Source organism: Panthera onca, chromosome B4, assembly GCF_046562875.1.
Source record: "Panthera onca isolate mPanOnc1 chromosome B4, mPanOnc1 haplotype 2, whole genome shotgun sequence".
Taxonomy (NCBI): domain Eukaryota; kingdom Metazoa; phylum Chordata; class Mammalia; order Carnivora; family Felidae; genus Panthera; species Panthera onca.
In genome coordinates, this window is record NC_138345.1 from 93,781,280 (window position 1) to 93,807,870 (window position 26,591).

A 26,591-nucleotide genomic window follows, 5' to 3' on the forward strand; every position below is an offset into this window, starting at 1 on the left:
CTCAACCTGACTCATGGAGCCTCTGGCTCCTCCCACCGCTTCCAGACTCAGAGGCAGCACCGTGCCTCACTCAGGCTGTGGCTTACCTGGTGGCTGCCTGGAGGGGTCTTGTGTTACACAGCCCAGGAGTGCAAGGGACTTATCACCCTGGGAGGTCTACGTTGACCAAAGAAAGACAGGAGGTGAAAAGGAGCTTGCACATTAACTAGCTCCCTTCCTCCTTGATGGACCACTCTGGGCATCATGATTCCATATGGCCTGACCAAGTAACTCGCCGGGTTTTCTCATGAAGCCATAGCCAATGCCCTAATGAGCCACTTTGTATTTACTATTTCTCCATCCCTGATTGACATCCTTTTTACTCACCCTTGATGCTCTGGGATTGTATCTTCCTTCCAGTTATATTAGCATATACCTTGCCTCAACCATTGTTTTTTAGGCTAAGACAAAGATTCTATTATTCAGTATTGGTTTTCTGGTTGCGTTTTTGAAATCTATTGTGCATTTGCGGATGCCACCTCAGTTTAAATTCTTTCAAACATAGGTAGCCAGGGATGCCAAACAGCACAGTATTTGTAAAAACTCTTTTTAAGTAAACCATTATCCATGAGGAGTAGTTCTTAAAAATCAGTCTATTTTTGAAACATTCTTAAACAAGGTGAAATGAGGTCTAAAGGGCAGCAAATTAAATGCCCGTGATAAGCAAATATTTAATTGTCCTTGATTTTAAACACAGACTTGTCAGACTGAGCTTGATAATGACTCCTTTAAAGTCGCATTATTTCCCAAGGCATCAAGCTTGTGTTGACAAGTTTCTTGAAAGACAGTTGGAAGAATAATTGAAAGATACATAATTAACTTTTACTTAATTTTTGGTTATCGTAATGTCATCTAATATTAGTAAAAGCTACAGCAAGTGATCAGAGTATCTGAGTTAATTTCTTTTGACAGATGTGGAATACTATATTATTTTTTAATCATTATTCTGTTTATCACAGACATCTTTTTGATGCAGTTTAATTTGTTTTATACCGAATACATGTAGGAGTCATATATAATTAATGGAAATGTCCTCAGGAGAAAAATGAGGCTTCAGTCTCTGTGGCAACATAATCATGTTGAATTTATGCATGACTCTAACTGTAGGGGTCTGGAATCATTAGCCAAGGTTAATGAAAAACACAATTTACAATAAAGATATTAACCTACATAATTTTATCTGAAATAAGAAACAAAATCTGAAAATTTTAGCATACTGCTGAGCTACCCAAGACAGAAACACATATACAAAGGAAAAAAGAAAAAGTTTTGGGTCTGGTTGGGGAAGAACCAAAAGAGGAATTGTACAAGTTGAAAGGGACATATCAAAAACAAAACAAAACAAACAATAAATCTAGCAAAGATTACCCTCTTGATAGTTTGAATCTCAAATTATTCAAGCATATGTTTCCCAATTGCAATTGGAAAGTAATAGCATTAATACCGAAATATGTACATATTTAACACAGTCACTTTTTTTTTCCTGTACTTTATTTATTTTTTATAATTTACATCCAAGTTAGTTAGCATATAGTGCAACAATGATTTCAGGAGTAGATTCCTTAAGCCCCTTACCCATTTAGCCCATCCCCCCTCCCACAATCCCTCCAACAACCCTCTTTTTGTTCTCTATATTTAAGAGTCTCTTATGTTTTGTCCCCCTCCCTGGTTTTATATTCTTTTTGCTTCCCTACCCTTATGTTCATCTGTTTTGTATCTTAAATTCTTCATATGAGTGAAGTTATATGATATTTGTCTTTCTCTAACTGACTAATTTCACTTAGCATAATGCCCTCTAGTTCCATCCATGTAGTTGCAAATGGCAAGATTTCATTCTTTTTGACTGCCGAGTAATACTCCATTGTATGTATATACCAAATCTTCTTTATCCATTCATCCATCGATGGACATCTGGGCTCTTTCCATTCTTTGGCTATTGTTGATAGTGCTCCTATAAGCATTGGGGTGCATGTGTCCCTTTGAAACAGCCTACCTGTATCCCTTGGATAAATTCCTAGTAGTGCAATTGCTGGGTTGTAGGATAGTTCTATTTTTAATTTTTTGAGGAACCTCCATACTGTTTTCCAGAGTGGCTGCACCAGTTTACATTTCCACCAGCAGTGCAAAAAGAGACCCGCTTTCTGAGCATCTTCACCAACATCTGTTGTTGCCCGAGTTGTTAATGTTAGCCATTCTGACAAGTGTGACGTGGTATCTCATTGTGGTTTTGATTTGTATTTCCCTGATGATGAGTGATGTTGAGCATCTTTTCATGTGTTAGTCTTCTTTGGAGAAGTGTCTATTCATATCTTTTGCCGATTTCTTCACTGGATTATTTGTTTTTTGGGGGTTGAGTTTGGTAAGTTCTCTGCAGATTTTGGATACTAACCCTTTATCTGATATGCCGTTTGCACATATCTTCTCCCATTCCCTTGGTCACCTTTTAGTTTTTCTGATTGTTTCCTTCCCTGTGCAGAAGCTTTTTATCTTGATGAGGTCCCAATAGTTCATTTTTGCTTTGGTTTCCCTTGCCTCCAGGGACGTGTTGAGTAAGAAGTTGCTGTGGCCGAGGTCAAAGAGCTTTTTGCCTGTTTTCTCCTCTAGGATTTTGATGGCTTCCTGTCTTACATTTACGTCTTTCATCCATTTTGAGTTTATTTTTGTGTATGGTGTAAGAAGGTGGTCCAGGTTCACTTTTCTGCATGTTGCTGTCCAGTTTTCCCAGCACCACTTGCTGAAGAGACTGTCTTTATTCCATTGGATATTCTTTCCTGCTTTATTCTTAATTGTCCCACTAATGAATGAGGGTAAAGAGGTCCCCAAATCAATCAGCAAATGTTTGTTATATGCTAACTGTGGTGATTTAGTCTAGAGACCAGTGCCTAGATACTTACAACTATGTTCCCTGATCAAACTGGAAATTGCTAGCATCAACTGTGACCTGCTTTATAATTGTGCTTACCTAATCACCAGGCCCTCTGAAGAAGAGAAGATAATAGCAAATAGGGAAGGAATGTTAAGGGAGGTAGGATGATCTAAGGGAGTAGAATTTTAAGAAGGCAGTGACCCAAATGTTGCCACTAGAACAAAAAGAATAAGGAAGTGCCTTTGGAATTACTTAGAAGCAATCGCTGGTATTCTTCAAAAGAGCAGTGTCAGACACTCCGACTTCTGGCCATGATTGAATAATTGGAAATGGGATTAACCTTAAACAACTAGGACACTGGACAAAATATAGGAAACAACTGTTTTCAGACTTTGGACAACAGGTATTGTGGGAATGTGATCCCTTGGAGAAGGTAGCCCTCAGATGCCCATGGCTTTCTGCCTTGGGGCACCTACCTGGCCATGGATTAGGAAAGTGGGTTCCACGTAAAACACAATAATTTTATTTGAGTTGAGGAGACAAAGATCAGAGTTCAGGAGAGGTGAGGCTGCTGGAAGTTTGTAAGGCAGGGTTGGAGAGAGGAGGAAGCTACCTAGAAAAAGAGCTCTGGAAGTCTGTATGGGCTTATTTTGAGTCTGCTGAATACAGTGAAACTCAACAGTTTGGGTAAAGAGAGGTTGGAGAGCTGTGGGCTGAACTGTTCCTGAGCATACACAGGAGTGGGACTGCTCAAGTTCTGACTAGGCAGAGAAGAGTGGCCTCACTGATCACTCACTTGGAGTGTTCTACAGTAACCCTAGAAAGGCCATGCTTTAGTAATATTACTAAACTATTCCTAGAATAAAGGCTACAGGGGTGCCTGGGTGGCTCAGTCAGTTAAGCATCCCACTTTGCTCAGGTTATGATCTCACAGTTTGTGGGTTCGAGCCCTGTGTTGGGCTGTATGCTGACAGCTGGAGCCTGGAGCCTGCCTCGGATTCTGTGTCTCCTCTCTCTTCCTGTCAGCTTCTCGCACTCTCTCTCTCTCTCAAAAATAAATAAACATTAAAAAAATAAATAAAGTTTACTTTATGTCCACCCTAAATAGGCTTAAAAACAAGCCCCCAAAAGATCCAGTACCTTTATTCCCTACCATAACAAAACACAACAGTCTTTAAAGGAAGACAACAAAATCCAGATACTCAACAACGTAAAACTCACAATGTTCAGCATCCAACAAAAATTTACTAAGTGTGCCAAGAAGCAGGAACATGTAACCTATAACCAGAAGAATAATCACCCCCAAAGGACCATGAAATGATAAAGATGGATGGAATTAGCAGACAAGAATGTTAAAGCAACTCTTAAAACTGTGTTTGACTATTTAAATGAAAGCATGAACAAAGTGAGGAGAGAAATGGAAGACGTTTTTTAAAAGTGCAGTTTCAACAGGGTGATGGAGAGAAACAGGGACCCCAGACTGAAAAAAGGGAAGGAATAAGGAACACATCCTGAAGGGAGTGGCCGGAGACCGTTTATTCAAGAAGTATGGCTGCAAAGACAGAAAGGGGCAGCAAGGCCTATCAAAGGTTTGGATTGTTGTTGTTCCCTAGGGAAAAAAATGATAAGCTAAAAATGAAAGCTAAAGAGAAGTGTTAGAAAGAAGGATTTATATGAGGTTAATGGTTCTAGGCAGCTTTAGGAGAGAAAACTTTTATCTCTAAAGAAAGAGGATTGATTTTTCCCCGAGATAATGGAAAGAAGCTGAATATAAAATAGAGACAGAAAGTTCAAGGGAATTGAACAAGGCCCGGGTAATTAATGGAGTTGCAGTAAACAGAAGGCAAAATCATTTACTATGAGGCCCCAGGACTGGGGAATCCAGTGAGTGAAAAAAATGAGAAGGAGACTGAATTGGAGAAAATGTAAGAAATGAATAAAAGGACCGTGAAACACAAAACAACTCCCATTTCCCCAAACACTGTGGATAGACTGGACATCAGGTTTAGTAAGAGGGAAATAATAAAATGCAAAGAAGGAGGGTTTGGGTTAAAACGTGAAAAGGAAAATGATTTCTCTTTTTCTTTTTGTGTGTTAAATCCTGGTGAAGACTTTCTGGGAGAATAGTGTTGAGGGTGGTGGAAAGGGAAAGAAGGGAAATGAGAGGCGGGAAGCACTGGAAGAGTTGGACAGGTAGAATGGCTATAATCTTCAGGTCGCTAGTTTTATTTTTGAAAGTACGTTTGTAAACTTGGATAATAAAACTATGCATAAGTAACATTCTGTTGCAATACAAACCACAAAGCTGTTACATTTCTGTGTTTCAGATTGAGATGAAAGGGTCAGGTCAGGAGTCAGAAGACATAATGTTGTGTCTGGTCGCAAACAGTGACCATCTTTATGGGTTAGTTATCTCATCTCTCTGAGTCTGTTTCTACATCTGTAAAATAGGCAAAAAGGCCACGTATGCCTACTCTGGATGAATTTGCACAAATCAAATGAGATTATACACAAAAACATTTTGTTCTCTGTTTGGTGCTATAAAACACAAGACACATGTAGATCTTTTCTGGGTTACCCACCCAGCTCACAGTGATTCATCTTTCTCTGAGAGTTGCCTTCCCATTCCCCAGTTGGATTTACTACATCACTCCACCCATCTACCCACAATTGATTGGACCAGGATTGTACAACTAATCCTAGATGGGCCAATCAGACTCTCCTGAGAATTTAGAATTGGGACCAAGTGTATCCAATTTGCAATGATTATTTGAACAGAAATGTAAATTCTGGAGTAATGAGTTGGTCGTCTGCTGCCTGCTGAGGGCATGAAGGTGCAGAAAAGCCAGTCTAGGAAGAGAACAAAGCTGAGAGGCAAGAGGAAACTGAGATAAGAGTAAGAAAGAGAGAGGACTAATACTTTGGATAACCGCACAGTTCTGGACTCTTCCTCTTGAGGCCTGACTGCTTTATTGGCCTGGGATTCTGTAAGATACCCCTGTGTCCTATAAATAAAATCCTCCTTTCTTTCTTTTTCTTTCTTTCTTTCTTTCTTTCTTTCTTTCTTTCTTTCTTTCTTTCTTTCTTTCTTTCTTTTTTATTTTTTCTTTTTTTCTTGTATAATGTGGCTCATGTGTTTCTCTGTAATTTTCAACTAAAGAATCTTAACTAAAGCAATATAGTGAGTTCAATAGTGTCCCCACCACCACCACCCAAAATTCATGTCAACTCAGAACTTCAGAATGTAACCTTATTTGGAAATAGGATTTTTGCAGAATGTGGGTAAGATGAGGCTATACGAGATTCAAATGGATTTGAATCCAGGGACTGGTGTTCTTATAAGAATAGAGGGGATAGAGGGGATAGAGGTGCCTTGGGTGGCTCAGTTGGTTAAGCGTCTGACTTTGGCTCAGGTCATGATCTCACGGTTCATGAGTTCGAGCTCCACATAGGGTTCTGTGCTGACAGCTCGGAGCTTGAAGCCTGCTTCTGATTGTGTCTCCCTCTCTCTCTGTCCCTCCTCTGCTCTCACTCTGTCTCTTTCTCTCTTAAAAATAAATAAAAATTAAAAAAAAGAATAGAAGGGGATACAAGAAATGCACACAGAGAAAGCCGTAAGAAGATGAAGGTAGGAAGAAATTGGAGTTATGCTGACACAGGCCAAGGAACGCTGGGGGCCACCAGAAGTTTGGAAAGCCAAGGAAGAATTCTTCCTTAGATCCTTCAAAGAGAGCATGGCTCTAACGACACCTTCATTTTGGGCATCCGGCTTCCAGGGTGCTGAGAGAATAAATTATGTTGTTTTAAGCCACCCAGTTTGTGGTACTTCATTACAGCAGCCCTAGAAAACTAATACAAGGAGTAGTATAGGACAATTTACCTCAAAATTGCTGTTCTCAAGCTTTGTTGTCATGGAAAGAGCTAGACTCTACACAAGGGGGAGACCCTTGAAGCTTTCAAGTACCTTCTCGTCCCACAGCCGCTTTCTGGGAAATAGGTCTCTAGTGGTTTGTTCTGTATACGGTTTTTATATTTCTTACCATATGAAACCACTGCTGCTACTATTCCAGCCACACTCAGTTGGAACCAAGTTTCATGGAAATGAGAGAGTTAGAAGGAAGCCAAGAAGAGCTTCGTGTGTCAAACTGCCCAATAGGGCTCAGTCTGTATTGGACTGATGACAAATCACCTCAATCAGGAAATACAACTACTAACTAAACAAAGAGTAGGCAATATCCCAATCCATGCTGAGCCCTTGCTTCGTTTCTCCATGAGCCTATAGATAAACCTGTCTGGGAAACTCTGTGACCAAGAATGGCTGCCATGAAACAGAGGACATCCCATGGTGCCCCACAAATCCCAGCAACAAACCCCCTTTATCAGGGATCATCTGGGCATGTGTCCTTGTTTTAGTCTGCTCAGGATACCATGATAAAATACTATAAACTGAGTAGCTTAAACAGCAAACATTTATTTCTATCACTTCTGTAGGTTGTAAAATCTAAGATCAAGGTGCTGGCCAATTCAATTCTTGATGAGAGCTCTCTTCCTTGCTTGCAGATGGCTGCCTTCTTGCTGTGTCCTCATATGGTCTTTCCTCAGTGGGTACGCACACACACACACACACACACACACACACACACACACACAGAGAAATTTCTCTCTCTCTCTTTTTTTTTATTTTTATTTTAGAGAGAAAAAGAGTGTGAGCAGGGGAGAGGGACAGAGAGAAAGAGAGAGGGTCCCAAGCAGGTTCCATGCTGCCAGCACAGAGCCAGATGCACAGCTTGATCTCATGATCCTGAGATCACTACCTGAGCTGAAATCAAGAGTTGGATGCTCAACCAACTGAGCCACCCAGGCTCCCCTCTCTTGCTCTTCATACAGGACCCCAACCTGATGACCTCATTTTATCTTACTAACTCCTAAAAGCCCTATTTCCAAATATAATCACACTGGGGATTAGGCTTCAATCCTTCTCCCTAACATATTGTTAGAATCTTTTCAGCAAACAGCTGGCTCATTCATCATTATAATGCAGGGATTGCACTGAAAGATAATCTTGGATAATTTCTGTCCCCTCACCAAGATGCAAAGTGCTTCTAATTACATAAAGGAGGACATACACACAAATATACATACACACATAAAGGAGGACATACATACACATATACATACATACACACATGAATGTATAGATATTATATATATTCATAACTTTCTATGTGCCAGATGTTGGGCTATATATATATATATATATATATATATACAAACACACATATATATAGCTAAGTGATATATAGCTAAGTGATTGATATATATTGATATATATTGATATAAATTCATTTCAACCTTACAACAATCTGATGAGGCAGGTAGTATTATTATGCTTATTTAACAGTCTAGAAAATCAAGGTACAGAGAGGTTAAATAACTTGTCCAAGCTCATACAGCTGGTATGTGCTAATCCTGGGACTCAACCCATACAATCTGGCTTCAGAGTTCATGAATTAATAAGCCGTAGTTCCAGTTATGAGAAGCTGCTAGTGTAGTGATTGGAGCAAAGGACAAGCAAGAGGTATATATAGGAAGACTGGAATTGGAAAATTATGGAAAACACACTCTTTCGGATGAATCATCTTTCAGTCTACTATATCTGTGGACTCTGATGGTCGTGCAGTAACTGACAACCCAGAGGTAAACACAACTTGCCTTGGAATAAGACTGTATCAGTGTATGGCTCCAGGTATTAACCTTATCTGTCTCTGGACATTGGGCAAGTCATCCAGTATGTGTGGAAAGAGATGCAAAATATTTCTCATCACAGTCTGTATATACTGAGCAAAGACCTGGTTGCTCTAAAGTTTTGTCCCTGGGGTAGAAAAGGAAGAAGATCGTGTTCCTTCCCATCGCGCTTCCTAATCAAGTGCTCCTGTGTGCTCCAACAAGAGGTTCTTCTTAGTTGGATGAATAGATGTGTAGAGAGGCAAGAGGCCAGGACTTATGGGCTCAAGAATGTGTAAGATTTATTGGAGCTGCTGGTTAGAACACTGCTGTTTTCGTGAACTGGACCAAAATGCTCTCACACCAAGCTTTTACCAATAAAATAAATAGCCTCAGGTGTCTATCGACCTAAGAGGACCTGCCTGTAGTTGATATAATTGCCAAACCGCTCACTGGGAACTTGACAGATGAGTCCTTTAGCTTTCAATTCAGGGTGAGAATTTGCACCAAAAAATAAGACGAGCCCTTGTTAAAGAGAAATATAAATTCCTATTTTCTTAATCTTTCACTCATTCATTCAACAAATATTTATTGAGTGCCTACTCTATGATAGGCACTGTTCTTGGAGATTGAAATAAATCAATGAGCAAAACACAGATTCGTGCCCTCCTGGGAACTTGCATTCTGGTGCAGAAAGATAGATAGTTGGAAATAGACATAATGAATAAATAAGTTATATAATGTATGCTAGGAGGCTATTGGTGTCATGGAAAAAGAAAGAAGAGCAAAATAAGAGGAACTGAAACTATTGGGGGCTGGTTGTGATTTTAAATAGTCAGGATAGGCCTTATTGAGAAGGTAACATTTGAGCAAAGACTTGAAGGAGTTGAAAGGATTGGCCAAGTGAGCCTGTGGGGAAAGATCACACCAGACGAAGGAAATGGCAGCACAGGAGTGTGCTTGGTATGTTTGGAGAATGTAAGGAAGCCACGGTGGCTGGAGAAGTGGAGGTTGGGGCAGACCATGGAAGATGGGGAGAGTAACAAGAACCTGATCATGTGCAAGCCTGTAGGCCACTGTAGGGACTGCTACTTTTATTTATTTATTTATTTATTTATTTATTTATTTATTTATTTTTAAAATTTTTAACGTTTATTCACTTTTGAGAGACAGAGACAGAGTGCGATCAGGGGAGGGGCAGAGAGAGAGGGAGACACAGAATCTGAAGCAGGCTCCCAGCTCTGAGCTATCAGCACAGAGCCCAACACAGGGCTCGAACCCATGAACTGTGAGATCACGACCTGAGCTGAAATCAAACGCTTAGCCGACTGAGCCACCCGGGTGCCCCGGGACTGCTACTTCTACATTACAGGATTTTTATTCTGAGTGAGATGGGAGTCTATTAGAGGATTTAGAGCAAAAGAAGGACATGTTCTCTCTCATAACCAGATCTCTTTGACTGTTGTGTTGTAAGCTGACTGTATAAGAACAAGAGTGAAAAGGGAGAAATTAGGACACAATTTCACTCATCAAGAAGAGAGACAATGGTGGCGTAGACTAGGTTGTAATAGTGGAGGTGGTGAGAAGTCCGATTTGGGGTAACACTTGAGGCTAGAGCCTGTTGGAGTTGTTATGGGTTGGATATGATGTGTAAGAAAGAAAAAAAAGAAAAGATGAGTTAGATACCTATGACCATGACGATGGAGAAGGCTGCAGGTGGAGCAAGTTGTTGGATATACAGATCTGGAGGTCAGGGGAAAAGTCTGGGCTGGAGTTTGAAATGTGGGAGTTGTTGACATACAGATGGTATTTAAAGCCAAAGGCTGAATGAGATCACTAAGGAACTGAGTGTGGATAGAGCAGAGTCCAGGGACTGAGCCTTCAAGCATGCCAACATTAATGAGTTGGGAGAAAAAGAGGATTCAGTAAGGAGGTAAAGAAAGAGTAATTAGGAAAGGGGAGAAGGCTCGAGTGATGTTATTGACCAGGTGAGAAGGGATGAGATCCGGTATACAAGCAGAGGGATGGGCTCTGGACAGGAGCACATTTTGGAGGAGAACAACTGCACATTTTGAATAACTGAAGGCACCTACATATCTGGTGCTCTCTTTACGTAGTAAAGATAATTCTTGGTAGTCAAGGAATTCTTTTATGGTCTTCCCACAGCATTTCCCCACTGGCCGTTCGGTGAATACTAATCTCATGGACAGTCAGTACTTCACAGGAGCTGCCACGCAGATCTCATTGCCGAGCACAATGTGGTTTCTGTCTTTCTGATGACGTGGCACAGCTCAGGGGAGCTAGAGTGGTGAGGTCGCCATGGCCACGCCAGGAATGGAACCAAGGTCTCTGTGTTCGTTTGCGAAGGGCTCCCATGATAAAGTCCCACAAACCGAGTGGCTTCACTGCACAAGTTTATTGTCTTACAGTTCTGGAAGCTACAAGAGAGAAATCAAGATGTTGGCAGTGTGGGTTCCTCCCAAGGCTGGGAGAGAGCTTCTGTCCCATGCTTCGCTTCTGGTTTCTGGCAATTTTTTGGCAGCCTTGGGCATTCTTACCTCATGGAGGCATCACCTCAGTCTTTACCTTCATGTTCACATGGTGTTCTCCCTGTGTGCTTTATCTGTTTGTGTCTAAATTTCCCCTTTTTATAGACACCAGTCCTATTGGATTAGAGGCTCACCTGACTCCAGTGTTACCTCATCTTACCCAATCACCTCTGTAAGCACCCTATTTCTAAATAAGATCACATTCTGAGATACTGGCTGTTAGGACTTCAGCATGTGAACTTGGGGTTGGGGAGGAGAGGCGCAGTTCAACCTATGACGGTCTTTTAATGTCACATTTCGCGTCAGCCTTCATGGGACAGATTAGGCAACTGCAGATCAGGCAACTTGAGAATCAGTGGGGCTGAAAATCAATCTCTCTGATGCCAATCCTATCATTTGAACCTGTTGTCTTTGATGTGACTCTGATGTGACCATTTTGACCTGTTTTAGAAAGCACAACCTTGACGAATAAGAGGTAATGACTGGGAAGGTAAAGAGTAAAGGCATTTGCAGGGAGAGGTGCTCCTCTAAGGCAGTGACCATATATATTGGAAACATGTTTGCCTTTTATCACACCAATGATGACAACCCAGCTTCTTTGGGCTTCACCTCTGAGATTCTGATTCTGCAGGCCTGTAGCCAGGAACCTGCATTTTAGCACACTTTCAGGTGATTCTGATGCCACCTTTTGACAGATTTCCGTAGAGAGCCGGGGATTCGTGGTGTGAGAATTACTGAGGCAACAAGACACTTAGGTTGGAGCCAGACCAGGCCTTGCCATCCAGAGAGTAGACAGAACCACAGAACCCCTGACCTCAGAGCCACAAGGGCCGGAAGAGACCATCAAGATAGAAAACAGAGCCCAGAGATGGTTGAAGCCAGGGCATTCTGAGTGCTTCAGAGCAGAAAGAGAAACAAACCCAGGACTTCAATATAAGAGGATGCCAATGGATGAAATGAAAAGAGAGAAGACAAATGTGAGGAGCTGTCCCCTAAACCAATGTCTACACTAGATAATGTCTCCTATTTCTTTATCAGGTCACAGAAGCTGTCATGCTTCAGAGGAGGCCACTTTCCTGCCTCTCAGGTCAGTTTGGGCTCCTGAAACAGGGACTTACCCATGAGACCAAGAGCGGATCTGTTTTTAGTGGTTATTTGTGGGGGTCCACTGCTTCTGCAGTGGCACTGCATTGTCCTCAGCATACAAAGATATAATAAGAACCCAAGAAAAACACTTTGAGTGTGTGATTGTGTGATTAAATTCACTGATTGTCGTCAGGCTTGGGTAGGTATACTTCCTGAGAAAACTCTGAGCCTAATTATCTGTCTGCATAATTTCTTCACTCTTCTTTCACCTTCGTGACCTCATTCGGTGTTCACGTAACCCTGTAGTAGGTGTTACCCTCACTGGACAGATATTTTAAAAATGAAAATCTGGGGCGCCTGGGTGACTCAGTGGGTTAAGTGTCCAACTTTGGCTCAGGTCATGATCTCAGGGTTGGTGAGTTTGAGCCCCACATCGGGCTCTCTGCTGTCAGCACAGAGCCTGCGATGGATGCTCTGTTTCCCTCTCTCTCTGCCCCTACCACTCTTGTCTTCTCTCCCTCTCTCTCAGAAATAAATAAACATTAAAAAAAAAAAGATGAAAATATGACATGCCCTCCTTCTGCTTATAATCCTTCAGTGATTCTTCACTGTTTACCCATTGGCTCCTTCCTTGGGGGAATACATTCCAAGTTAATAACCTAAAGAAAAAATGGGTAATTTGTACAAGGATGTATGTAACAGCTTTATTCACAACATTAAAAACCGGTAACAAAACAAAACGCAGTAATAAAGGGCAGGGCTAAGCCAATCCTGCCCTCTCAATACACTGGAATTCTCTGTACCTACTTCAAATGATAAGAATCTGGTCTACCCTGAGGCACGAGTGTGTATCTAAGTGTCTGTGTCTAAAGGTGGCAAATGTGAAATCCACTGAATAAACAGGATAATGAACACCCTGATTTCAACTCTGTAAAAACATGCATGTGCGTACTGACAAGGACTAGGCAGTAACAAAAAAGCAACAAAACGTTTGACACCATATGTGAATCAGAGCTCCTATTTAAGTGTGGCATAAAAACCGCAATGGGGAAAATAATGCCTTTGGAATTTTCTTCTGAGGACTCTCACATAGAATTGTATATTGTGAAGAGTAAACGAGACATGGAACTTAAAACCTTAAGACTTCAACGCAAGAGGGTGGACTAAGGACACGGTGACAGTTTTATGTTGGGATGTCAGTGTTTGAGTCAGTTCCAGCCAGAACGGGGGCGGGGCACGGCCACCTCCAGTGGCGTGACTGAGTGTGCTCATACACGCATATGCACACTTGGCTTGTGGTTACATCATTCGCTGCTGCTGAAGCAGTTCAAGGCCAGTGGGAAATCACAGAGCAGGGAAAGAACTGCCCTTATTAACTGAGAGAAAAACTGGTCTGACTTGATCAAGCAGAACATTAGCGTGTGATGTCAAACTGACCTTATGTACGGTTTCAAAGAGGCTCCAGAAACAGTTCACCGAGCTCTCTTCTCTTTAATGGTATTTGCTGGGGCTGAAAGCATAAAAGCATGGCGCTGGAGGCTTGCTGTTGATGCACACAGATGGCTGCAGTACCCCAAATTTAGTCTCCGTTCAAATGTGTTCATCACATCTCTCGCTGGCTCTCTTTCAAGGCTCTTACCCCAACCCTAAATCTTACGATATTTGCCTTTTGTAACTTTCAGTAAACAATGGTAGCATCACTTGAGTCCCCTTTAGGTTTATCATTCACTGTGCACAGAAGAGGAGTGACTGGTAGGTCAGAAAAGATAGTGCCCTCCAAGATTCTCGGGGTTTTCTGTCCTTGTACATCTGGATCACTCAATCTTGGCTTATCCTGACTTGCTCAGGCCCTAAGAAAAACAGGTTCTTGCATCCCAAACTGATGGCAGTCTAGTTTGTATCCGAAAATCAATTTAATCATTTACAATGAGAAATCTAGCAGCCAAGTGGGGCAATATTTATGTTGGCCGCTTTGCAAGTTCTCTTCCCACAAATGAAACCAAGCAAAGATTAGAAGTCTGTTGCTGTGTGAGCATAAGCTACTGGTACAAGGAAGGGTTCTGAGAGAGACTTATCTACAAAATGATCTACTTAGAATTCTCTGATTTCCCCTCAGTGTGTACTCCTCTAATTGCCCTGCTCGCCCACCCCTCACCTATTCTTTGAAGCTTCTTCTACCTCTGGGTTCTTGGGAAAAATGAATCACTTACCCTGTCGGTCTACCATAACTTTCATACCTTTATTACAGCACCAATTACCTCATATTCTGGTAATCCTTGATGTATCTGTCTCCCCTTCTGTTTTCATCACTGGGACAGGGACTCTCTCATCTACTTTGTTTCCTCAAAGCCTAGCACATAATAAGTGCTCAGTTCAGGGTTGCTAAATGAATGAATACATGAATTATTTTTCCATTTACCCTAATGGCCTGTCTACATCTAAACAGATGTAGATAGATATTAAGCGACAGAAAGGAGGGGGGAGAAAGAGAGACAGAGAGAGACAGAGAGAGAGAAGAGAATCCTATTCCCTAACCATGAGAGACCTGTCCAAACATTATACTGCAGGGAACCCGTAAAAGCCAGTCTTAGGCAATACTCAGTGCTTTATGTTTTCACCCAGACTGATCTGTTTATCTGATCCTTCTAACATTATTCCCTGGCCTCACCTTAGGCCCTGGCTTATGTGTGCTTCAACCTACATGCTTATTTTAGTAAACAGTTTGACCCCTTCCACAAGCATATTGATTTGGATTCTCCTAACTCCCCCTTTCACCCACATCAGGCTACAGAAATACCAAAGCAGAGTCTGGATTCTAACATGACCCACAAGTGATATGTATGCTCATTAATGTTGGAGAAGCTCTACTTTGTTAGCACCATGCTCTAACCAACTGAGCTAACTGGCCAGATGCTACTTTAAATCTTTATGATGACTGCCCCTGGCTGCATGCTTTTCCTTTCCATCTTCTCTCCTGTCATTCTCAAGACATCCACATCCATTGTATTAGTTATCTATGGCTGCATATAAAACCACCCCAACTTACTGGCCTAAAACCTCACTTATTATCTTATGGTTTCTGTGCGTCAGGAATCTGGGCAAGACTTATCTGGATCCTCTGCTCAGGGTCTCTCATAGGCTGCAGTGAAACTGGGCTTCAGTCATCTAAAGCTTGGCTGGGGAGGTGTCGCTCGAGACTCACTCATGTGGTTGTTGTTGGGACTCATGTCTTCATGGACTGTTGGAAAAAGGCCTTCCTGAGTTCCTTGCCTGGTTGGTCTCTCCACTGCACAGCTTACAAGATGGCAGCTGGCTTCATATGGAACAAATGAGTGAAAAAGCAAGAGAGGGCAGGTAAGATGGAAACCAGAGTCATTTGTAACCTAATCTGAGAAGTGGCAGCCCATTATTTTTGCCTTATTTTATTTGTTAAAAGTAAGTCAGTAGGTCCAGTCAAAGGGAGAGGATTCTACAAGGGTGTGAGTAACAGAAGTGGGGATGTTCAAGGGCTCTTAGAAGTTGTGTACCACATCCATGTTCATTTTCCTTCTTTTTTTTTTTTAAAGTTCACCTATTTATTTTGAGGGAGAAAGAGAGAGAGAGAGAGAGCACGTGTGTGTGTACATATGCGTGCACGTGCAAGTGGAGGAGAAGCAGAGAGACAGCGAGAGAGAGTCCCAAGCAGGCTCCAAGCCTGACTCAGAGCTCTATCCCATGACTTGCGAGATCATGACCTGAGCCAAAACCAAGAGTCAGATGCTCAACTGACTGAGCCACCCAAGCACCCACCCATCCATGTTCATTTTCATCTAATAACTTCGCCGACTAGTTTCTACTGCAGTTACACATCTCTGTGGCCTTATCTGGGACCTCAACACCACTTGGAACTTTATATTCTCCAAACTTTCACCCTCTGTGCTTCCTGTCTTGACTACAACTTTTCGTTCCCTCTACTTGTCCCACGTCTTCACTCCGATTGCACCATCCTTCACAGCAAACATGACTTCCTATCCCTTTCAACCTTTCTTGTCCTAGTGTGTTAATACTCTTCTAGTGCTTCTCAAAGTTCCATACAGGGAGTTTCCTGTAAGCAGCTAGTCATATATGGCCTTACTAAAAACCTAGAGACACCCACATTCACCTATTTGATTTTGGGGACTGTCACACTTTCACTTCCTCCACTTTAGGGAAAATCTAGTCTTCTCTGCTTTTTCTTCCATTCCCAGGTTGATGAGCATGCCTGAAGGAAATCATAAAATCATGCTGATTTGTTTCACTATAAATGGATGCTCTCTAACTTCATCTGAGTAACACCTCTCTTCAGAAATGCATCCCTACAGAATTTACCCAGCATCATTTCCAGAACTTTCTTGTTCTCCTGAAGTCCCCAAACCCACCATCATTATCCTTGGTCTATCCTTAGCCTGCCTCCAGTGGAAGGCTATTTTTTGTTTGGCTGTCTCCACTCTAGAACACTCTCATCTCTCACTCATTATTTTTCGTCCTGAGAGAAATGGGTGTGATCATCCTTTCTGGGTCTAAACTCTTCACATGCCCTTATAATCCATTCTGTCCCACTTCTTGACTTTGCTCCATCAGTTCCTCCCTCTCTGTCTGTATTTTCTCCTTCACCTTCAGCTTACAAACATGTCCATCATAAAAGCAACCTTGACTCAGTTACTGCCTCAAGCTACTGCTTCATCACTGTCTTTTCTTCTACCACTAAATTTATTTTTAGTTTTCCAATAATTTTCTAATATAATGAAAAGTAGAGGGGGCACCTGGCTGGCTCAGTCGGTAGAGCATGAAACTCTTGATCTTGGGGTTTTAAGTTCGAGCCCCATGTTGTCCCCACCCTCTTTTTTATGTCATTGAATTGCGGAATTGAGTCCATTGTCCTAAGCTTTGTCTCACTTTTTGGACTTGCCTGATTGTTTCTTTTTTAGCGTCATTTAACATGTTCATCTACCCCTATATTTCCTGTGAACTGGAGATGAGATATAAAGGCTGATTTCAATTCAAGTTAAACATTTTTGTTGGGAATATTCATAACTAGTGCTATGTATTTTATATTGCATCACATTTTAGGCACATACTTTTGATTGTCCCACTTTTAGTGACACTAACATTTATCACTGGGTTAAGGAGGCAACAGCCAGATCTCCCCGCTGTTAAATTACTTTTTTTTTTCACTTGCAATCAGCAAATAATCCATGGAGAGATATTTTAGTACCATTTTTGGCACCTCTCCAGATTGTAAACATCCTTTATTCTATCAGAATGAATATGTCAGTCATGGTTCATTAAAGGAAACAGAAGCCAATCTAAATTTTTTTTCATCAGAGAGAGATTTAATTCAACTAATGAGGAGCTTCCAAATTCATTGGAAGAGCTTGGGGAGAAGGCTAGGCTAGGCCTTCAGGGGGCTGAGTTATGAAACAGACTAAATTTGGTATCTGTGTTCCAAGGCTTATGAAGCCACCATTGAAGTTGTCTCTCCATATTCTCAAATCTAGGACCAAGAATTTGGCAGAAAAACTCATTGACTCCGTATCCATGCTGGCCAGAAGCAACAGTCAAAGGAACAAGAAGATGGCCTCCACCTAATTTCTACTTTCCAGATCTAATGCAAGTGCATTTCATTTTTGGACCTTAATTCATATCTTGAAAACTAGATGTAAAGCAGTTTGCATTTTTTTTTTTTTTTAACTTTCCGGCCAGCCTCTGCACACAAGAAGCATTAGAATAGTTGTTGATCAAGACAATCCATGGATTCTACCACACTATGGCAAGGGCAGTAAAGGGAAACACACCTGAGACCTCTAAGGTTCTGTGACAGGAATCAGAATGTTTCTCCTGGGCTCCCCACTCTGCAGGCACGTTGCAGGATGGAGAAGGTAAAACCCAACAGTTACTACTTCTCCACATGCTTTTCATCTGAAGATGTTGTTGCTATCTCTCATCTACTATTGCCTCATTTTACATTCTGTTGTACTTAATGGTTATAATTTTTTTAAATGTTTATTTATTTTTGAGAGAGAGAGAGGGTGCGTGCACATGGGAGTCGGGAAGGGACAGAGAGAGAGAAATTCAGTGAGGCTCCGCGCTGTCAGCACAGAGCTCGATGAGGGGCTTGAACCCAATAAGATCATGACCTGAGCCGAGATCAAGAGTCGGACGCTCAACCAACTGAGCCACCCAGACCCCCTAATGGTTGCAGTTTTTTAATTCTCATTTTTATTAGCGTTTTGGGAAGACAAAGAAATAGCAACCTTTTCAGATCTCCTAGATGATTTTCAAACTGTTCCATAGACACATCTGAGTGATAGGATATTCTCCCATGTCCCGTGGACGATTTGTGAGACATACCAGCAGACCAGAGTGCAGGTATCAATAATTTTACAAACTCTCCTATGTAATTCTAATAAACCCTTCCAATACCACCATTTTTGTATTACTTATTTATTTCTGTATATCACATTACTCTCAAACTTCATGGCTGGTCACGATAAACATTATCTCACAAACGATTATTATCTCACAGTTTCTGTAGGTCAGGAATCTAGTCTTCATGTTCATATTTGGCTATAGTTCACTCGTTTTTATTGCCATAAAATGCTCCATTGTTTTCATGTGTCAAATTTATGTTTTTATTCTTCTCTTAATGGACTTTTGAGTTTCTAGTTTAGGGCCATTATTAATATTGCTGACATACACAGTCTCTTACATGTCGCTCATAAAAAGACTTGTTAGCACTTCTTGAGTTTATATCTAGGACTGGAATTGCTGGGTAAAGGGTATATATATTTCCAGTCTTTACTGGATACTTCAAATCTCCAAAGTTGTACCAGCAGGTGTGTGAGAGTGACTGATGCTCCCATCCTTGCCAGTGCTTAGCATTGTGAGGCTTTTAAAGTTTTTGACAACCTGATGGCTATGAAAAGATATCTCATCCTGCTTAATTCACTGATCACTTGAGATTGAGTCCCTTTTCTTATGTTTGTGGATTAATGTGTTTCTTCTGTGAGGTCATTATTCGTACCCTTGGTTAATGTTTCAGTTGGTTGTTTTGTGTTTTCTTTGACATGTAAGAGCACTTTATATAATCTGGGTATTACACTTTGTTAGTTACACTGATTCTCTCAACAAATATTTACTGAGCACTTAGTGTGCTCAGAGGATATAGCTCTCAACAAGGCAGACCAAAAAAACTCTTAGTTCATCAGGCATCCATTCTAGAATAGGGAGACAAATAATAAACACAATATATAAGCAAAGTTTGGGGCGCCTGGGTGGCTCAGTCGGATAAGCGTCCGACTTCAGCTCAGGTCATGATCTTGTGGTTTGTGAGTTTGAGCCCCATACCTGGCTCTGTGCTGACAGATCAGATTCTGTGTCTCCCTCTCTCTGTGCCCCTCCCCTGTTCATGCTCTGTCACTGTCTCTCAAAAATAAACGTTAAATTTTTTTTATTAAAAAAATAATAAATAAGCAAAGTTTATGGTATATTTATTAGATTTTTACATACCCCGTGATAAATGTTACAGGCAGAAATAAAGCAGCGAAGGGGTCTAGGGGATTCTGGGGAAGGCTACAACTTAAAATAGGATGGTCAAGGAAGACTTCACTGAGAGACTGACATTTGAGTAAAACCTGAAAAAGGTGAGGAAACAGACCATAGAGATATTTGGTGGAAGAGCATCTTAGATAAAGGGAACAACAAATGCAAGGGCCCTGCAGTTTGAGCATAAACGGTTTATGCAGGGAAAAGCAAGGAGGCCAGTGTGGCCAAAGATGAATGAGAAAAATGAGTCATAAAAGAGGATATTTGAGCAGTAAGGTAAGGAAGGTGTGTGTGCAGAATGTAAAAGATGTTGTAGACCGGGCACCTGGGTGGCTCGGTCGGTTAATCATCTGACTTCAGCTCAGGTCATGATCTCGTGGTTCGTGAGTCCGAGTCCCACATCTGGTGAGCAGGAGCCCTGCTTTGAGTGAGCACAAGCCCCACTTCGGGTGAGCCCCGTTTCTCTCTCTCTTTTTTCTCTTCTCGTCACTCACTTGTGCTCTCTCTCTCTCCCCTTCAAAAATTAAGTAATTAATTTTTAAAAAAGGTATTGTAGACCATTACAAGCACTTGACTTTTAATCTCGGTAAGATGGTAATCCATTTGAAGAAAGGAAAGATTTGAGCAAAGAAGTGGCACAATTTGACATAATTACAGTTTTATTTATTTTATTACTTATTTATCTATAGATTTTATTTCTTTTAAGTAATCTGTACACCCAAGGTGGGACTCGAACCCACAACCCTGAGATCAAGAGTTGCATGCTCTACCAACTGAGCCAGCCAGGTGCCCTGTTTTAAGAGGCCCACTATGGAGGACAAGAGCAGGAATAAACTGAGTGGCTTCCAAAGTAATCTAGGTGAAAAATCATGGTGGCTTGCACCGAGGTGATACTGAGGCGGTAAAAAGGAATAAGAAAAATTAAAAGACGTCTTATGAGTAATTGTGACCCAGCTGAGGTTGGGTAGTATTTGTCAGGTAGTTACTGATTAATTTTTGTTTTTCTACTCTAGAAGAACTTTCTCTAGAGATACTTAGGACCTGAGACTGTGGATGGAGAAAGCAAGGGTGGCAACCCACTGGTGGGATTGGTATGGCGATAGCATTAAACAAGCAAAAATTATAATAGCGCAGGCTAAGGTGATAACGGTAAAGGTGGTGAGAAGGTTTCAGAATCCAGATTTTTTTCTAATGTTTATTTATTTATTTTGAGAGAGACATATAGAAAGGGAACAGGGGAGGGGCAGAGAGAGAGGGAGAGAGAAAGAATCCCAAGCAGGCTCTGCACTGTCAGCACAGAGCCCAGTGTGAGACTGGAACTCACAAACCGTGAGATCATGACCTGAGCTGAATCACTGAGCCATCCGGGTGCCCTAAATCTGGATTTATTCTGAACGTAGCATTAACAAGATTTGTAGATAAATTGGGCAAAAGTGAAAAATCAAGGATGACTTTAGGGGGTTTTTTTATCCTAGAAGGTTTGAGTTTTTAATAGTTAATAATGAAAAAAGTTCAAGAAGACCAGATTTGGTAGAAAAAATCAGAAGCTCATTTTTGGACCTGTTGAGTTTGAGTTGCCCTATAAGACAGACATTCAAATGGAGATGCCCAGTTGGCCACTGGACATATGAGCCAGGCATTCAGGAGAATTTAAAGGGAGTTTTATTCGCCAACATCGTTGTTGTAACAAACAACCCCTAAATCTCAGTGGATTACAGTAACACTTACTTCTTGCTCTTGTTAAATATGGGTGACAGATTGATTACAGCTCCACTCTAGGCTGCAAGCCAGCTATGTCTGATTCAAGAGTAATCTAATTTGAGCCCTAAGCTGAAGAAACAGCCACTATCTGGCACATGCCATACTTGTGGCAAAGGGCAGAAGCAAGAGGGGCCAAACTAAACAATGCAATTAAATTTAAAGCTTCTCTTTGTATGTGGCATAGACCATATGCTTCCATTCCATTCCACTCATAGCCCCGTCCTACGATGAGACAAAGATGTATACTGTGTATGGAAGAGGAATTTCAAGGAAAATCCAAAAGTGTGAATGTACAATCTTCATAGAAGGGAGGGAGCAAATTGTTGTAAACCATAATTCAATCTTCCACAAAGTGAGTGTAGACATTGAAGAGAAGAAATCCAAAGACTGAGATATTTCAATGTTCAGAGGTCAGGGAGATAAGGAAAAAACAACACAAGAGACTGAGCAGAAGCAAATACTAAGGCGGGGAGAAAACCAGGTTGGAAGTCAAGTAAAGAAAGGGTCTGAAGAAAGAGGGAGGGAGCAGCTGGGTCATACATTGCTAATAGGTCAAGCAAGGTGAGGGCTGATATTGACCATTCGATTTAGCCACGTGGAAATCTTTGGTAATCTCGACAAGAGAACTGGTGACATGGTGAGGGACAAAAACTTGATCAATGTGGATTCAAGAGAGAGTGGGAGGAGAGAAGTTAGAAATAGCCAGTACAGGCAGGCTACTCTTTCAAGGACTTTTGCTGAAAGGAGAAGAAAGGAAATGAAGGATAACTGGAAGGGAAAATGAGGTTAGTAGTAATTTTTTTTTTTTTTTTTTTTTTTTTAAGATGGGATAAATAAGGGTGCCTGGGTGGTTCAGTCATTTTAGCCTCCAACTTTCGCTCAGGTCATGATCTCACGGCTCATGAGCTCCAGCCCCACGTCGGGCTTTGTGCTGACAGCTCAGAGCCTGGAGCCTGCTTCAGATTCTGTCTCTCCCTCTCTCTCTGCCCCTCCCCCACTCACACTCTGTCTCTCTTTCCTTCAAAAAAATAAATAAATATTAAAAAAAATTAAAATGGGGTAAATAAAGCCATAGTTTAATAATGGTAAGAAAGATCCAGTAGAGAGGAATAAACTAATACCAGAGAGAAAGTAGACAATTGCTGTACTGAGGTCCCTAAATAGGCTGGAGGAGGTGAGGTCTAGTGGACAATAGAGGACTGGTTTTCATTTGGACCACAGACAGTCTGTTCATATCAACACCTGACAAGGCAGAGCATATGGACACAAGTGCAGATAGGTGAGTAGATGTTATGGGAGGAACATATGGTAATTCTTTTCTGATTGCTTCTTCTGTTTTTCAGCTAAATGAGATGCAAATCATCAGTTGAGAGTGATGATAGAAAGAAGTTGTCAGAGTTTGAAAATTAGAAGAAAGTATGAGTGTCTAGAAGAATGGGAGACTGAATGCACTCGGGAACAATAATGATTGTTGGTAAGTAACATCAAGGGCCTACTTGATATTGGTGACAGTTGGTGATAGTTGTGTGTGTGTGTGTGTGTTTTTTTTTTCTCCACCCTCAGTCAGCAGCAGAGATGTGAGTTAAGTGGAGAATTGGATTTATCCAGATGACAAACAGGCAGAAAGTTAGATTTAACTAGAATTTATCATGTTAAAGAAAGGACAAGGGTGGCTCAGTTGGTTAAGCGTTTGATTCTTGGTTTTGGCTCAGGTCATGATCTCACAGTTTGTGGGATCGAGCCCCGCATCAGGCTCCATGCTGACAGCCCAGAGCCTGCTTGGGATTCTCTCTCTTCCTCTCCCTCTGCTTCTCTCTCTGTTTCTCTTTCTATAAAAATAAATAAATAAACTTAAAAAAAGGGACAAGGTAGTTTAAGATGTATATAAGGGAAGGTACATAATGGTTGATCATGGAACTGGTGGGTGAGTTTGGAAGAGATGGGGTGTATCAAAGTGTCATTTTGACCAGAAATCTGACAGTTTCATAATTTCGTTTTTAAAAATCATGTAAATATTTCATCGATCTGGAGTGTATTTTGATGCAGTTTTGAAGTAGAGCTCTAAGTCTTCCTCCAACTATCTAACCATTTGTCCCCACATCATTTATCAAATTACTTATTGAATTGCCAATTTCTTCCACTGCCATCTTTTAAATAGCCTCCAAGTCTGTCTTTTTTTTTGGTCTTATTTTTTATTTTCCCATTACTACTGCCCTAGTTTCGGTCACTATCATCCTGCAACTTTCACCTAGGTTGCTGCCATAGCCCCCTAGCTCTTTCTGGTCTTGAATTCCATTATGTATTCTGTGGTCAAAATGGCCTTTGTTTTACACAAAATCGGTCACATCACTCCCTGCATAGAACCTTCCAGTAACCATCCCACTCCCTCAAGATGAAGTAAAAACTGTTTAATGAGGTTTATTTCTGTAGCTTCGTCTCTTGCCATTCGTTCTCTTCACTCTCATCTCTGCTCTCCAGCCCTAAGGCATTTAGCTTCCTGAATATGCCAAGGTCTGGCTTATTTCCAGGCACATGCTATTCTTTGCCTCTGTCCAACCTCACTACATCTTTGATGACTAACTCATCTATCCAGCAGGTTTCACTACAATGTCACAACCCCAGCAAGCCTTTTGTGATCGGCCTTGAGCTCAGATTAGGGACCTCTGCTATATGAAACTTTCCCTATGATAGTACTAATCATGTAGAATTGCAAATGCTTATTTACTTCCCTTCTAGGCTATAAGCCAGTTGAGGGAATTTTGTGTTCTAATTCTGAATTCTTTTTCATCTCACATGTAGTAAGTTTTTACAGTTCTTTTTCAGTTTGATAGAATATTTTCAATTACGTGATATATAGCAGACACCATGCTGGGATATGGGAATAAAAGAGAAAACAGGAATGACAAGATCACTCCCTTCACACAGCTTATACTCTAATGATAGGCAATAAAACTAACTAACTAACTAACTAACTAACTAACTAAATAAATAAAACAATTGCAGCCTGTGTTAGGAAGAATAGAAATAGAAATAGGGATAATAGAGGGTCCTACTTAGATAGGATGGCCAAGAAATTCTGCATTGAGTAACTCATATTTAAGCTAAGAACTAAAGAATCGTAAGGAGCCAAGATGCCTGGGTAGCTCAGTTGGTTAGGCGTCCGACTCTTAATCTTAGCTCAGGTCATGGTCTCACAATTATGGGATCAAGCCCTGTGTTGGGCTCTCCACTGACAGCTTGGAACCTGCTTTGGATTTTCTCTCCCTCTTTCTCTGCCCCTCTCCCCCTCATGCTCTCTCTTAAAATAGATAAATAAACATTAAAAAAAAAGATTGAGAAAGAACCAATCATGTGAAAAGCTGTAAGAAGAACATGGCAAGCAGAAGGAAGAGCGAATGCAAAACTCCCAAAACAGAAAAGAGCTTGGTGTGTTCTAGGAACTTTGACTGCAGAGTTTTAATTGATGGGATAAGGTAAATGGTATGAAGGTAGCCAGATCATGCAGGGTCTTTTTGGCCATAGCGAGGCACTCGGATTTGTTCTAATGGGCTGGAAAATCATAGAAGTCTTTTAAGGGTTTTGAGGAGAAGAAAGGCATGCTTCAATGATATTTGAAGAGTTCATTCTGGCTATGTTGATAGTGGAATGTAAGAAGGTTCCCATGGATGTAGAGGGACTAGTTAGAAAGCTATTGCAGAAATCTAGGAGGGGAGAATGGTAGCTTAAACTAGCATAGTCATAAGTAGAGATGAGGACAAAGGAATTAATTCAAGGTATAATTTGGAAGTAGAAAATTTGAACTTGCTGATGGGTAGACTATGAAGGGTGAGGGAAAGGGAGGAGATTAGGATGACTCCCAGGCCTCCAACTTCAGTGACTGAGTGAATAGTGTTATTATTTACAGAGATTGGGACAACGGGGAGGAATCCCTTAGGGAGGACACAGGGAAATTAAACATTCTATTTTGACTACGTTGTTTGAAATGTTTATGAGACAACAAAGTAGAGAAGTCACGTTAGCAATTGGAATATGTTGAAAATATTGAATATCTGGAGATTAGGTGAAAGGTCTCATCTTGACATATAAATATAGGCTTCACAATGAAGCCTTAGGAAATGGATGTGCTCTCCAAAGAACAAAGCCTATGTGGAGAAGAGATGGTACAATTTAGAAACCAGGATCTAGGCACTAGATCAGTTAATCAGTTACCAGAGTGCCCCTTCTCCCCGCCCTTCTCATTGTACTGAGCTAGGAAATACATGTATGCATATACCTATGCACAGAAATATGTATTTACATACATACTCTTGTATACATATATAAACACACAAATTTACATCGCTATTTATTTCTGTATCTATCTACCTATATTGAAAACCATGTGTTTGCATTGACATGGTCCACTCCCAGTCCAGTACCACTGGGCTCATTCTAGCCTTCCCCCATCTCTATTTATACTACTCTTCTCTCACAGTGAGAAACTTGCCTATTATTATCCTCAGTATTCTACTGATTTGCTTGATCTCCTGGTGGGTAGCTAATTTCCTGACATTTTTTAGGCTAGGATACCCTCCTTGGGCAGGCCCTGTCTCTCATGAGGCTCTTCTGCCCAGGAAGGGAGTTTAGTTTTTTAATTTAGGTTCTGCACATCTTAATATGTATAGTCTTTGGTATTTTATTTGTTGTTGCTGTTTTGAAAAGGCATTTTTGAAGAGCCACGTTTTCTGATTATTGTTTAAATCTGAGAAGACTACAATATATAGTTTCATTTTTCATATTTACCAATTTGAAGGGAAAATATTTTTTATTTCATTGCTTTTATTGATTATTAGTAACCCTGAACATTTTTCAAATGTTTATTAGTCATTTTAATTTATGTTTCTGTGAATTGTATGAACCTTTTGTTTATTCTGTGTGAATTTTAGTGTTGTTGTTGTTGTTGTTGTTGTTGTTGTTGTTGTTTTGGTTAAATTTGTCCCAGATATTTTATTCTTTTTGATGCA

General features: G+C 40.9%; 1 protein-coding gene across 2 annotated transcripts in view; it reads left to right on the forward strand.

Annotated features, from left to right (window-relative positions):
* The window catches only part of YEATS4 (YEATS domain containing 4), an 80,270-nt gene that overhangs the window by 47,007 nt on the left and 6,672 nt on the right, over positions 1–26,591 (forward strand). The window contains exons 7-9 of one of the 2 annotated variants that reach the window (XR_009617156.3): positions 12,217–12,265; positions 17,781–18,161; positions 22,932–23,062. Coding sequence is in view for 1 of the 2 variants with exons in the window: in XM_078449693.2 (XP_078305819.1) it covers positions 12,217–12,265; positions 17,781–17,871 (140 nt within the window). In the remaining variant the exon portion in view is untranslated. Of the gene's footprint in view, positions 1–12,216; positions 12,266–17,780; positions 20,397–22,931; positions 23,063–26,591 lie in introns of those variants that run through there. The other variant, XM_078449693.2, reaches the window with a different exon arrangement.